This window comes from Caretta caretta, chromosome 2, assembly GCF_965140235.1.
Source record: "Caretta caretta isolate rCarCar2 chromosome 2, rCarCar1.hap1, whole genome shotgun sequence".
In the NCBI taxonomy this organism is placed as follows: Eukaryota; Metazoa; Chordata; order Testudines; family Cheloniidae; genus Caretta; species Caretta caretta.
In genome coordinates, this window is record NC_134207.1 from 81758410 (window position 1) to 81772357 (window position 13948).

Sequence of the window (13948 nt, forward strand, 5' to 3'; positions counted from 1 at the left end):
GACTCCCTCTTTGGGTCTTACCAGTGAGGGAAAGGGAAGGCTCTCCAGCTTGCCCTCTCTGGAAAGCTCTCAGGGGAGAATGAATGAAGATGCTTGGTTCCAGCATCTCCTGCTCAGTGGAGGGATCAGTGGGGAGAAGAGTCCAGCACAGCCCTACAGCAGCAAGTACAATGACCCTGAGGTTGTGGCAGGATAATGCACCTCAAAATCACAGTCACATGGTATTTGTATCCAAGTGTGTGCAAGTCATCCCAATAGTAAGGTCTGCAATCAACCCATCCTCCCCTCTATCTATCATATCAAATTTAATCTTATCACAAATACACAAACATTTCAACTGGCGGCAGAGGCAAAGGCAAAAATGGATTAATGATCTGTGCAGATACTTCCACCATTTAAGACAGTCTGTAAATATTTTTAGCTATATTGTTAGAGGTGATGCCCTACACTGACATGTAATATACTGAACAATTGTAATGTACAGTTGACAGTAGTGATTCTACTGTCCAAGAAGTGCCACAAAAAAGCTGAAAACTTAGCTTTGATAAAACAATGCAGTGTCCTTTGAATCAGAAATACTATTTGTTTAAGAGAATACAGGCTATCATATGCACACATTCCTCGCATTAATTCCGACCAATTCTGTTTATTCATTATAACATCTACAAGAGTTCAGGGACTTATTAAATACGTGAAAAGTCTAACTTAATTTTTACTGCATTAGGCATCACCACAAACAGTGCTGATGAGCATTTCTGATGAGACAGGATGGCAGGCAGCGCTTATTTATCAATAATTAATAACTAGCACTATTTAGTGATTTTCATCCATAGATCTCAAAGCAGGTTAACAACAGTGGATAAGCATCATTATTCCCATTTTACAGGGCAACGGAGGCTCAGAGAGGTTAAGAGACAAGCTAAGAACCATACAATGAGACAGGTTTCAGAGTAACAGCCGTGTTAGTCTGTATTCGCAAAAAGAAAAGGAGTACTTGTGGCACCTTAGAGACTAACCAATTTATTTGAGCATAAGCTCTCGTGAGCTACAGCTCACTTCAGTATGCATCCGATGAAGTGAGCTGTAGCTCACGAAAGCTTATGCTCAAATAAATTGGTTAGTCTCTAAGGTGCCACAAGTACGCCTTTTCTTTATACAATGAGACAGTGACAGAGTCAGGAACTGAGCCTAGAGCTCCTGACTCTTTGTCCTGTGCTCAGTTTACTACGCTCACAGAAGACAAAATGAATAATTATAGCTGAAGACGGAAATATTCGGAGCAGAGAGCATCCAGATTCTCATGTATACTAAACCCCCTCTACACCACTTTGGTTATATGAAGGGGCCCTTAAGTGGGAATATAGGACAGTTGTTACACCCATTTCAAGACCTCTTTGCACTGCCAGAGAGGTGGAAAGAGACATTTGTGCAAATGGGAATCGGGCTCAGAATGAATTGAATTTGGCTTTACAAGAAGGCCAAAAGTAAGACAGAAATATTTCCTCCCATCTAATAAGTCCAGTTTTTTAAAAAGTGCTATTACCTTAATGTCTTCCAAGAGCACTCCATTATCTTTGTTTAAGTTTTCAGCCTGCTTCGTTTGGCCAGTTGCTTCATTGAGAGCTTTACGAAGATCATTGAGTTTGGATTCATATTCGCTTAATGAATCTCTTATCGTTTTAACAACTCCATGGTTTTCTTGCTGGTGCTTTTGTAGCTCATTCCTAACACGCTCCAGCACTGCAAGATTAGAATTGAAAAAGATTAACAGAAGCAAAACAAAATTAACTTCACCCTGCGAGGTTCTGCCTTTCGGATTAAATGGCCCAGGCTTGTGAGATGCTGTGTATCCTTAACATATATAGTTTCAGTGTGTCATCCCATCAGTGATAAATGTGCTGCTTTCAGGATCCAGAATACTATGGATAATTTAACATGACAAATCAGCTCTAAACGAAATATGGTTGAAGGTGAACTTTTGGAAATACTAGATTTTTTAAAAAAATGTTAATCTAATTCAGCTTCATCACCAAACAAGGCCAGGGAGAAACTGGGTAAAGCCATCAGCTCCAAAAGTCTAAATCTGTATTTAAGTAATGCTGAAGTTGTGCCACAAACTGGTGCTTTACAATCTACTCTTCCCCAGTGATGGTTAAGTTACATGACTGACTTCTATGTAGCACTGAGAGAACATTGTCAAGCAGCAGGCCAAATTCTCGCCCAAGGTGCATCTATGGTACAATGTAACCAGGAGCTCTGTAGGGCACCTCAGCAGCCGCTTGTTCCAGTCCTGGAGAGAAAACCCCTCCGAAGGAGACCATGTCTACCTTTCTTCTCCACTGCACCTCCTTCCCATCAGAGGAGTGTGTGACCCTGCCTTCCCACCTGTTAATTAGAGCAATCTGAAGAATAGTATCGAGGGAGAATGGGCTTTTCCTGATGTCCCAGTAGAGATGGCAGGAGTGGGGTGGGAGGTATTCCCACCTTACAGTGTGACACATGGGATATTATGGGCCACAGACAAGTCAGAAATAGAGCTGTCAGCCATGGAGAGAATGGATCTGTTAGCCAAAGCCTTCCTACTATGGCAGAGGGAAATACGGTCACAGATGGAATTCTTTGCCCCTACTACACAATTTTGGCCTACAACCTTAGATATGTATGTGCAGCATGCTCTGCTCAGATGCACGACATTGTGTATGCCAGACAAATAGATTCCATGGAAATCATTGTGCAGTGAATGACATAAAGAATCCTGCTGAGCTCTACCTCACTCAAGGCCTGATCCAGCACCCACCGAAGGCTATGGGAGACTTTCCATTGATTTCAGTGGGGCCTGAATTTGGTTTTACTGCACACATAAAAAAGTTGCTGAAAAAATACATATGAAATTATAGTGTATTATATTATTTCAGAAATAACATATGATCATATAATGACAGACCATATTATAATATGGAACGACATGAAGAGGACACAAGACTGGGATGCAACCTTAACTTTTGTACTTCTTGACCTTTGAGTGCTCAACTATACTGCTTTAATAGTTTCTTAATGTAGATTTTTTTATGGACTATCTGCGCACACTATATTATTTTATATAATTTATATTTACACTGTTTCTGTGCTTTATAATTAGCTAGTGGATAGATGGATATAGGACTTTTTCATTTAGAGATCAAATAATGCATTAGAAAACAGATATCAGGACATTATTTTGATTTTTCCCCAACTTAACTTCTTTCATGATTACATTAAACATTCTTAACCTCCTTCAGAATCACTATGTTCACTTGTACAAAAGCTGATGACTGAAATACATTGCAAAGGTGCGATCAGATGCTGAAATTCTGTATCACTCCCTGAGCGTCATCATTTGTAGTCTCTTATGTTTCAGACACAAGATTTGAACATTTTAAACTAAGCAGAATAACAAGCTAAGAGCTCAAGAAGGACCCCTTACAGAGTTGAGCTTCTCTTCTCTCCCTCTCTGCATCTGTTTGCAGTTGTACAAAGTTGCGTTTTCGCATCTCTCTCATCATCTGTTCTGCTTCAGCCAGTTCCTTGGCAGCATCCCCCACGGGCAATGTGTTACCTCCTGCATTGGTGCCAGCTATCTGTTCCACGAGCACTGAAAAAAGGAAATATCACATTCAAACAGAGAAGATACTTAGATTTACACAAGGGAGACAAATCCCAGAGCTGCTCTTCTTTTTAAGCACATAAAGTCCAATCTTGCATTCGTTACTGAGGGCTTGTCTATACAGACACTTAGTCCGTGGCAAGCTGGAGTGTAAATCTACCCTCACACTAGCCTGCCATGAACTAAGTGTCTGTGTACACCCAGCTGCTGTGCACTAAAAATTCTGCAATATGCTTTGATCTTCTCCACTTTGAAATGGGAATAGATTAAAGCGTACTAAGGAACTTTCAGTGAGACAAAACACACTTTAGGTTAATTGCATTAAACTGAAATTAATCAACAGTAATGCCACTGAAGCTAGTAGAATTGTAGCAGGTTTGAAGTGTGCCCATTGTATCTAACTTTTTATTTTATAAAGTTGATTTCTGAAATCTTCTCAAATTTCAGAAGTTAATTAAAAACATTGTATGTATGGTGACGAGATTTTGTAAAATAAAACATTACATAACAGTAGAAATCACCCTTACCCTGAATATTGATGATGACAATTTGTATTTTTGAAACCAAATCTTTTCCTTTTTGATTAGTCTGACCAAAATTATTAAATAATGCCTCCGCTTTCCTGTAATTCATTTCAGCCTAACAAGAGGGGGAAAACAGCCAGTTAGAGATAGCAAAGAGCAGACAAATTAATATTTTGTTATAAAAAGAGATGATTATTTTTACTTTGTTTTAGTAAGTCACCTTTTCTTGTAGAGCATTTACATCCTGATTAAGATTGATCAAGTCTGTCTCCAACTCATCTGCCTTTGAGCCCTGATTTAGAACAGCTGAACGGTACCTGTTCAACAAGATCTAAAAATAAAGAAAAAACGTGTAGACAACTGAACCAAATCTACCCCCTAGAGACCGTATGGAACTGGAGAACAAGGACTGTATTTCTTCTAATAAGTTAAAATACACTGGGTCAGATCTTCACCTGGTATAAAGATCAGTATCACTTCATTAATTTCACAGGTGACCGATTTACACCAGCTGGTCCATTGAATCCACCAGCAATGAGGGGATCTTAACTGAAGAAAATTCATTGGGTGGGCAGTGCAGAATATAAACTGCCTGAAAGTAGTGGGACTACAGGAGGGTCCGGATGGCACAGCCCACAAAAATGAGTCGGGATGGCCTAGGAGGGGGAGGGGCCACTGATGTTTTTAAGAACCCCAGCTGGACCTCAGAGCAGCCAGCCCACAGTGTAACCCCCAGGGAAGAGTAGCAGTGTATTGTGGTGTCAGAAGTTTGTCTACATTTGCTTGCACTCCATGTTGACACAAACTGACATGAAATTCTAGTGTTCAGACGCTAGTCTACACACCAGCTGAAATTTATTTTTTGTAGAAGGTCACTTACTTTTAACTCCTTGGTGCGTGTTTCCAAATGCCTCATCTGCTCCAGTGTGTGGGTGCTTGCATTGACATTTTGCAGCTGAGATTTAATCAGCTGAAGCTCATCACTCATTTCGCTCAAATCTTTCAGCAAAGTAATTACACAACTATCACAAGCTGAAAGGGAAATACCACAAGCAAAGGAAAACAATGAGAACTGTTGCTCTTTTGTGCAAAGAACATTTCAGTGGCCACAGTGAATGGAATGGAAGCCCTTTGATTCTTTGTCACTGGACACTACATGCATAACAAATGCAACAGCAAAGGTCACAGTACGGAAAGAGACTAAATCCAGAAATAAGGAGGCCCATCGCGCTCTCTTGTCTGGCATTTTCACCCTATAACATTTTTTCCATCTCTAAGTGCTTGGCTTATCCTTGTTTGAACTGGTTTGTGGTTACTGCCATTATTATTGCCTTTTCTAGTTTGTCATCTTTCAAACAATTGTCAGTCCACCACCTAAGCCTGAGGCCAGAAATCTAGAGTGAATGAACATTATTACCTACCATCGCAATCTTCATTGGGATCCACATCTTTTGGATCTTGGTTTAAGCATTCTGAAATCAGATAAATATAATCAGTAATATATTCATTTTTGTCTTTGTAAAAAAATAATTTTAAACTTTGCACTCTAGGCCATAAAAAGTGTGGGGGCAGACTCTGCAAATCTGTTTTTCAAGGATAAATAATTTGCATGTTACAGGAGCCGAAGAGCTATATTCATTCAATCGGTGTAGAGCAGTGCTACTCAAAGTGGGGGTTCTGCGCACCGGTGCCAGTCCGCAAGCCAACAGCTGCCGGTCTGCGCGCACATTGGAAAAAAAAACTGCCGGTCCCCCACATCAGATAGCTTGAGAAGCACTGGTGTAGAGCATTGTGCAGCGTGCCCAGTTATGGAATGTTTGCCAGTGTGTGTGTGGGTTGCGGTGGCACAAGGCTTCTTCAGTCTCAACCATACTAGGAGGCTTGCAGGCAAAGTGGGCCGTGGTGCTGAGAAAAGGGACATGGCCAGAAAGGTAAGAGATGTTCTGATTCAGCTCCCTCTGGTGGGGCTCCTATGGAGCACCCTAGAGAATTTAAAGCTGCTCTTCTTCATTGGAACCCCAGAAGAAGGGGAGTTGTCACACAGCTGCTCTACCTTGGGGGTGCTGCCCCCAGCAATTTGCAAATTCCTGTGCTACAGAAGAGTGAATCTGGATGTACCATATACTTCAAAATGAGAAGTTTTCAATGATCTTTACTAAGACTGTCAGAATAAAGATCCTCTAAACTTGGCATGCTATCAATGCTGGGAAAAGAGTAAAATAGAAATCATTCACTTCTGATGCTGATTTTTAGCCACAGAATTCACCTGACCTTTGTGGGTCTATGCTGAAAAGCAAGTCGGTGAGAATGGCATTGTAGGGCTCCATGTTTATCATTTCACCACTAATTTCTATTAAAAATGTGCTAACACTTCAAAAATAAATATATATATTTTATCTAATCATTAGATCTGCAAACTCAACCTAACATTTGAGAGTCAATGGTGTGCACAGGAATAGCTGACTATGCCTGCAGATGTTACCCAGGAAAACATTTTGTTGACGATTCACAGGTAGGAAGAGAATTCAATTCACCATCTCTTAGCTAAACTGGCTCTTCTATGCTTAATGGGTGTAAAATGTGACAAAAAAATTGTCACAAAGAGAGAAAATATGACACAAATATCAGGGAAAAGATCTGTGGTGTAAGATGATGTCATTTTTACATGGTCACTTTTAAGAGTAGAACCAGGTTATAAGCCCCAGTTCAGGAAAGCAGCATATTTAAATGTTTTCCTGACATAAAGATTTAGTGATCTGTAAAATCACAAGGCAGCTGTACTTTTATAACACAGCTGTTCACTTAAATCTTGAAGTTTTACCCAATGAAAATAATTCAGGTATTTTCTCCTGGTTGGCATGGGGATATGGATAAGTTTGTATCTATGCCCTCAATATGCCAGTGCTGGACCTCATGTGAAATTAAAGGGATTTAGAAGTATCCAGGATGCTGATTCATTATTTCCCTTTTTCCTCTCCACAAAAAAAACATGGACCACGATTAAGTTTACATGGTAAAATAGAGGCAATAAATGAGACAAGGGTTCTTTAAACTGATCACTAAGGGTTTACTGTGAGGTGCTAAAGCCATCAACTCCTGTTGAAATTTAAGGGAATTGAGGTCATGCTATATCTTGAAGGAGGCACTTAGGACTGGGCGCCCTGCTGCCAAGAGTCAACAACAACTTTCAATGTGCGACTACAATGTTAAAGTTTGACCAAAACTATTATGAGGTCCTTCTGCTGATAACAGCAGCATGGAACAGTCTAGGATCATAGCCTGGAACTTCAGAATACTCTTGGGAACTGCCTAGCTCTACCTTCTCCTTCACCACTTTCTTCTTAGATCACTGGTAAGTTCAACTGATTGGTAGTGGACACTTCACCAATGCCAGAGGGGAGACAGGAGTCACAAGGGAGTTACTCCAAGAGAAGGATGGAATTTATTCTGAATACAGACACACTTGCACTCCTGCTAGTGTATTATCCAGCCACCACTAGAGATATTCCAAGCAGTCTCCAAGAAGTGCCAATTAAGTATGACTTTTATTACAGTCTCTGGCCCAACTACAGTAGCCAAAAAAAAAAAAAAAAAAGATGAAATTAAAGACTTTTACGGCAAAGTGCAGAATGTCACTCATATGACAACCTGCCAAAATATGCTGTGTTGCTGACCGCAGGGGATTTTCATGCTAATGTGGAGAAAGAGATAGCTGATCAGAATATAACGGCAGAGAGAAACTGAAAATAAACTAAAACAATGAGGAGTCCTTGTGGCACCTTAGAGACATCGCCCACCTTGATTGTATGGGCCTCGTTGGCGCGACAAAAAGTAATTTTCCCTCTGTTGATATTCAGATAACCTGAGCAACACTGGAGAAAAGCACAGAGTGGGAAAATCAGTAGTCACTGATTTTGATTGGTTTAAAACATTGCTAAAATGTGAGAAGGAAAAGTTGCTTTTGGGAGAAAATGAAGTGTGAGTTCATTGACATCAGAGAGAAGTCAATGAGGAATGAAAATAAGGTAGAATCAAAGATCTCATCAAGAACAAAGCCCTACTTTCTCTGAACAGGTACCAGTGTCCCAAAGGACAGAAGTAAATACGCTTCAAGAAGGGCTGGAGAGCATAAGATCATATCCTTTAATCCACAATGGTAATGATAAAGCAAACAACATACATAGAAGTGGTAAAATGTTCAAAAACCCCTAAGCAATTTAGGACTCTGAGTCCCATTTTCAAGGTCCTTAGGGATCTGGGGTTTAAACCTCATTGACCTTCACTGAGACGTAGGTTCCCAAAAACCAGATTTACAAATGTGTTTAATTGCCTAAAGATGCAGATAGGCAGAGCCCTGCGCGGATACAAATTTATATCCACGGATATAAATCGGTATCCGTGGAACTGCAGGGCTCTCCCGGGAACCGCAGCAGCGAAAGGAGCAGAACACGGGGCTGCCGCTCCCAGAAGCCAGTGCCCCGCGCCAGCAGCCCCTCTGGCGCGGCTGTACTGCCCCAAACAGGAGATGCAGACAGCTGCATGGAAGGGACGGGGGCAGGGCTAGGGGCAGGGCTGGAGGTGGTACAGCCGCACGAGAGGAGCTGCCGGTGTGGGGCGCTGTCTCCTGGGAGTGGCGGCCCCATGTTCTGCTCCTTTTGCCCCTGTGGTTCCCGGGAGAGCCCTGAAGTTCAGCAGATACTGATTTATATCTGCGGATATCCGCATCCATGGATATACATTTGTATTCACTCGGGACTCTACAAATAGGTGCATAGTGGGACACACAAAAATAAGCTAGGCACCTAGTTCACACTGACTTTCAAATACCTTTGTAAATCTGTCCTTTAGGAGCTTATGTCTCATTGACCGTCAGGATCTTATATCTCACCAAGTGCCAAAGTCACTTAAAAATGGGACTTGGTCACTTTTGAAAATTTGACCCATTATCTATTTTTAAAATGTTGATTTTGAGTATCATGTGCTGTGAAGTTCACAACCACAGTACCAGAAATAGAGTTTCCTCTGTGTGTGGCCATACTGTGCTCTTTCTCATGTTCAGAAAGCAAACATGTGAGGAACAGATGTCCAGGGACAAGTAAGTCCCACTTCTAAGATGCCTTTTGAAGGTTCTTTGTTCCTTGTATTTCTTTTGTGTGTTTTTCTATCTTTTTTAGGGCCAGGTTTTCCTCTCAGCTATACTACTGAAACTCCATTCAAGGTAGCAGGGATGTCTTCAGTGCAATTACATCAGTGTAGCTGGCAGGAAGATTTGGCCCTCACTTTAACTCTTCTTTAGTTCACTTATAACTCATAAGTACTAAACTAAACTGCACATTGGTTTAAAAAAACAGCCTATTTCCTGAAAGAGACAAACCCCTAAGACACCAGGGGAAGTTGTGTTTGCATACCTCAGGGCACAGTTTCCCGCACGTATGACATAAAACAGCGTTTGATCACAGCATATACACTCTGAAGTTACAACTATTCTGGCCCAGGTACATTTAATGAAGGCAAATTAGGACTGCTCTATGGTGTATGCTTCCTAAGCTTACATACAGCGTGGCAAGATATGGCTTTGAGGTTGGTAAAAGAGGTTCAGTAATGTATTCAACCATCCATTTGGTGTGGGATGGAGAAATAGATAATCAATAGTGTTAAGAATTCAAAATTTAACTGTTATTAAATCTGAACTATATTCCTCATAGGTTTTCCTTTACATTCAGTTGTATCAAAACTCTTCCATTCCTTCATTGAAAGACAGAAATCAGTATTCAACAGATCGTCTGTCTACCCTTACATACCTCCAGTAAGACGATCACAGCTAACCAGTTGACCATTATTATTACAATTACACTTCTGACAGTAACCTCCGTATTTTAGCGGATTCCCAAAATATCCTGGAGCACAGCTAGACAAAATAAATATAGATATGTTATTAAATACTTGAAATTGCTTGCAACCCTTTTCTAAGATATATTTTCATTTAATAAAAACCTAGCTTTCCTTATATACATAAAATTATAAAATGTTACATATAAAATTATAAAAATATATAACATTTTTTGGGAGCTATGCCTGAAAATCATGTTGCCTGGCATTGTGATCCTGTCAGATCTCATGTGCCAAACAGAATCATGCTGAACAGGAAACCTGCAAGTAGGAGCTAAAGGAAATGGTGCCAGTGATTCACAAAGGAGTACCCTTCCTTCTGATTCAGCACCGAATCAAAGCTACAGCATGCTGTTAAGGGACACTATGCAGCTGGAGGTGCTGTCTTTCAGTTGAGACATCACAGTTTCTTGGCTACTTGTAATTAAAGATTCTTTGGCACCATTTGTAAGAGATGGGGTGCTAGTCTGTATGTGCTGGTAAGAGTCTAACTCAGACAATTACTTCTGCAAACTTAAATTCCCCCAGCACTTTAAACTGAATAAGATATTCTTCACTGCCTATTTTAAATTGTTGGGTAGTTTGTGCTACTAAACTATTGCAGTGTTTTAACCGAGAAGTGTCTGCAGTAAGGCACACTGGGCTCATTTAGGATGAAGGGCAATATGTAGATTTAACATGATCACTGTCGAGCTACAAACGCTATTCAAAGAAGTGTGCACATTCCTCCCAAATCACTGAACATGAAAGGTGAAGTAAACAAACTAATGCATAAGAAGAAAAGGGAAAATGTTTTTCAACTGGAAACAGAACAAAATAAGTGGGGCTATTACTGTTATTACAAAGAATGTTACATACAATAAGACTATTCATAGTGGTTGACTGCTCCTTTTGATAAAATCAGTATATACCAGTTACACATGCTAAAGACAAATTATTCATTTATTTCTGTTCTCTATATTGTGTACGATAAATTACTCCCAACTGTGCAATTATTACAGTTCCCAGCACACTATATACACAAACAAGATTAGGGTATGGAAGAGCTTCCATATAAGGAGAGATTTAAAAGACTGGAGCTTTACAGCTTGGAAAAGAGATGACTAATGGGGGATCTGATAAAAGTCTATTAAATCTTGATTGGTGTGGAGAAAGTGAATAAGGAAATATTATTTACTCCTTCACATAACACAAGAACTAGGGGTCACTCAATGAAATTAATAGGCAGCAGGTTTAAAAAAACAAAAGGAAGAGTTTCTTCACACAACGCACAGTCAACCTGTGAAACTCTTTGCCAAGGGATGTTGTGAAGGCCAAAACTATAAGGTTAAAAAAAGAACTAGATAAATTCATGGAGGATAGGTTCATCAATGGCTATTTGCCAAGATGGGCAGGGATGCAACACAATGCTCTTGAGTGTCCGTATCCTCTGTTTGCCAGAAGCTGGGAATGGATGACAGAGGATAGATCACTTGACAAGATACAGGGCTAGATGGACCATTGGTTTGACCCCATATGGCCGTTCTTATGTTCTTCTGACAGATATTTATGTCTATATAGCTACCTAATTTTACATGCATGCATATTGCACACATAATATATAAATGCATACACAGTATTCTGCAGCAATATGCTGAGGTAAATATTCTAATAAATAAATTAGGTAAATAAATAGGCATGTGTGGAGAGAGACTCTTTTTATGCTCCGTTTGAAAAGGCTTTAAAAGACAAGTCACTTACCTTTCACAATGTACTCCAGTATAGCCTTCTTTGCAGAAACACTGAACTTCTTCACCATTTGCCACACAGCCAGTTGCAAAACTGTGAGAAGATAAAAAAATTATTTTCATGAAAGCATAATCAAGATGTTCAGATGAGTTAGAACAGGGGCCAAATAACTTTCAGGAATAACGGGTAATTGGTGATATAAATAACCAATGATATAGTTTAACAACCACAAGACAAATTACAGCAAATTATCCATTGATGCTTCAAATTCTTCTACTAAATTCACTTCTTGGCTATTTTAAATACACTTCTGCCCTTCTAGATAGAACAAAATAGCTTATTCTGGAAAGGAATGCATACAACAAATCTTCTTAACAATAAGATTGTGAAATAAAACAGGTCTATGCAGATATTATTTTACTAAGCAAGAACCAACAGTTAAGTGCTAAAACAGCTCTTTGTTGATTGTGTAGCTCTTTGTACTTATGCTTAGAAGATTTTCATCTTATTTTAAATGAATTTCAAGGTATAACATCAATGTTTATTATACATCCAGGTGTATACAAATATTATCAATGTATTTCACATGAAAAAGAAATTAAACAACCTCACATACAAATTATTTAAAGGTAATGAATGTAAAAGTCAAGGTTCATATGGGATTTCAAAGTAAAATCACAATATTAATTTCTTAGCATGGATAGCACGATTTTCCTATCAAAAAGAAAAAGAAAAAAGCCTCCCAAAGTACTAAAGTTCCCACGTAAACATAGTAATTTCATTGAAGGCTCAACAGTTCTAATATAAAATACAGCCCTTTCCTCCCCCGTACATGGAAATCATCAGAGGGTCTTGTGCTAATGGTTGTTCTTGAAAGGTTAGAGCCCACACATGCTAAATCCACTTTTCCTATAACTGACATTTTTATTTATAATAATTATTTAAAACAACAATTTAAAAGTCAGTGGGGATTGATAATTCTTGCTATAAATTTACCTTTACATTTGAAATGTTTAAAAAGAGTATTAAGGAAGAAGGAACCAATCAGCTATGCAGATGTCCAATGCACCCACAAAACTAACAACTTGCTAGGAATTGCACCTAACACTATTTTCCTTTTTTGCATCGAGGTAGTAGAGAGGTGCACAACCCAAAAGGGAGCTCTGGGAGTGATGGAACCTCTTGAGCTCCCTAGTACACAGGGGGAGACCTCATGTTGGACCATGCCTACTCTTTCTGATATACCAAGCTAGCTTCACGGTCCTTTGTAGAGGGACTGCTATTGCTTGGCTGTAGGATGGAGTGTGTGCGATGGACATAGCCTACTAGTGTTCCTTCCATCTTTTGACCATTCACCTGGGCCATAGGCGCCTGGATAAAGTAATCTGGTCTATGAAAGACTGGAATCAAATACCCCTTCCCCCACCCACCCTTCCAAAACTATATATTGCTCTTACTTTGGAGGAAAAGTGGATGACTCCACCAATGCTAGGTGGAACATGCCCTGTGCAGAGAACGGTAGCTATCAGATCAATATGGACATATGAATCGAATGCAGGTTTCATGGTTTTCTCAATTATCTTAGGTTTCAGAGTAGCCGTGTTAGTCTGTATCCGCAAAAAGAAAAGGAGGACTTGTGGCACCTTAGAGGCTAACAAATTTATTTGAGCATAAGCTTTCGTGAGCTACAGCTCACTTCATCGGATGCATTCAGTGGATTCACTGATGAAGTGAACTGTAGCTCACGAAAGCTTATGCTCAAATAAATTTGTTAGTCTCTAAGGTGCCACAAGTCCTCCTTTTCTTTTTGTCAATTATCTTAGCACTCTTAAAATGAAAGATGAATAAAAATACGTTCAGCTGACCTCAGGCAAACACCTGCAGAAGAAGCCGATGCCATCAGGAACAGATCCATCAGAGAATTCTCTGATATGTGAAAAGCCTGTCTACTACTTACCAGTGAAAAATCTCTTACTTAAGGCTATCTAGCCTCTGTCTCTGCACCTGGCAAATAATGTGTAATGCTCTTAGCAATGCAGCGCTTAGGTTTTATTAGAGCTATTATTTTTTCTTTACCTGAAGACACACATACTTGCACATTTTAGCACTGAGCAATCACCACAAACAGGTGGGTCAAAACAATATGCATTTACAGCCCATTTTA

General features: G+C 39.7%; 1 protein-coding gene across 7 annotated transcripts in view; it reads right to left on the reverse strand.

The window, feature by feature from the left end:
• LAMA3 (laminin subunit alpha 3) overlaps nucleotides 1-13948 on the reverse strand; it is a 193598-nt gene that overhangs the window by 31935 nt on the left and 147715 nt on the right. For all 7 annotated transcript variants that reach the window (XM_075125273.1, XM_075125272.1, XM_075125271.1 and 4 more), the window contains 8 exons: nucleotides 11797-11877; nucleotides 9969-10075; nucleotides 5589-5639; nucleotides 5048-5199; nucleotides 4388-4498; nucleotides 4171-4282; nucleotides 3464-3631; nucleotides 1544-1740 (listed from right to left, as the gene is read on the reverse strand). In XM_075125273.1, the coding sequence (XP_074981374.1) occupies nucleotides 1544-1740; nucleotides 3464-3631; nucleotides 4171-4282; nucleotides 4388-4498; nucleotides 5048-5199; nucleotides 5589-5639; nucleotides 9969-10075; nucleotides 11797-11877 (979 nt within the window). The remainder of the gene's footprint in view (nucleotides 1-1543; nucleotides 1741-3463; nucleotides 3632-4170; nucleotides 4283-4387; nucleotides 4499-5047; nucleotides 5200-5588; nucleotides 5640-9968; nucleotides 10076-11796; nucleotides 11878-13948) is intronic.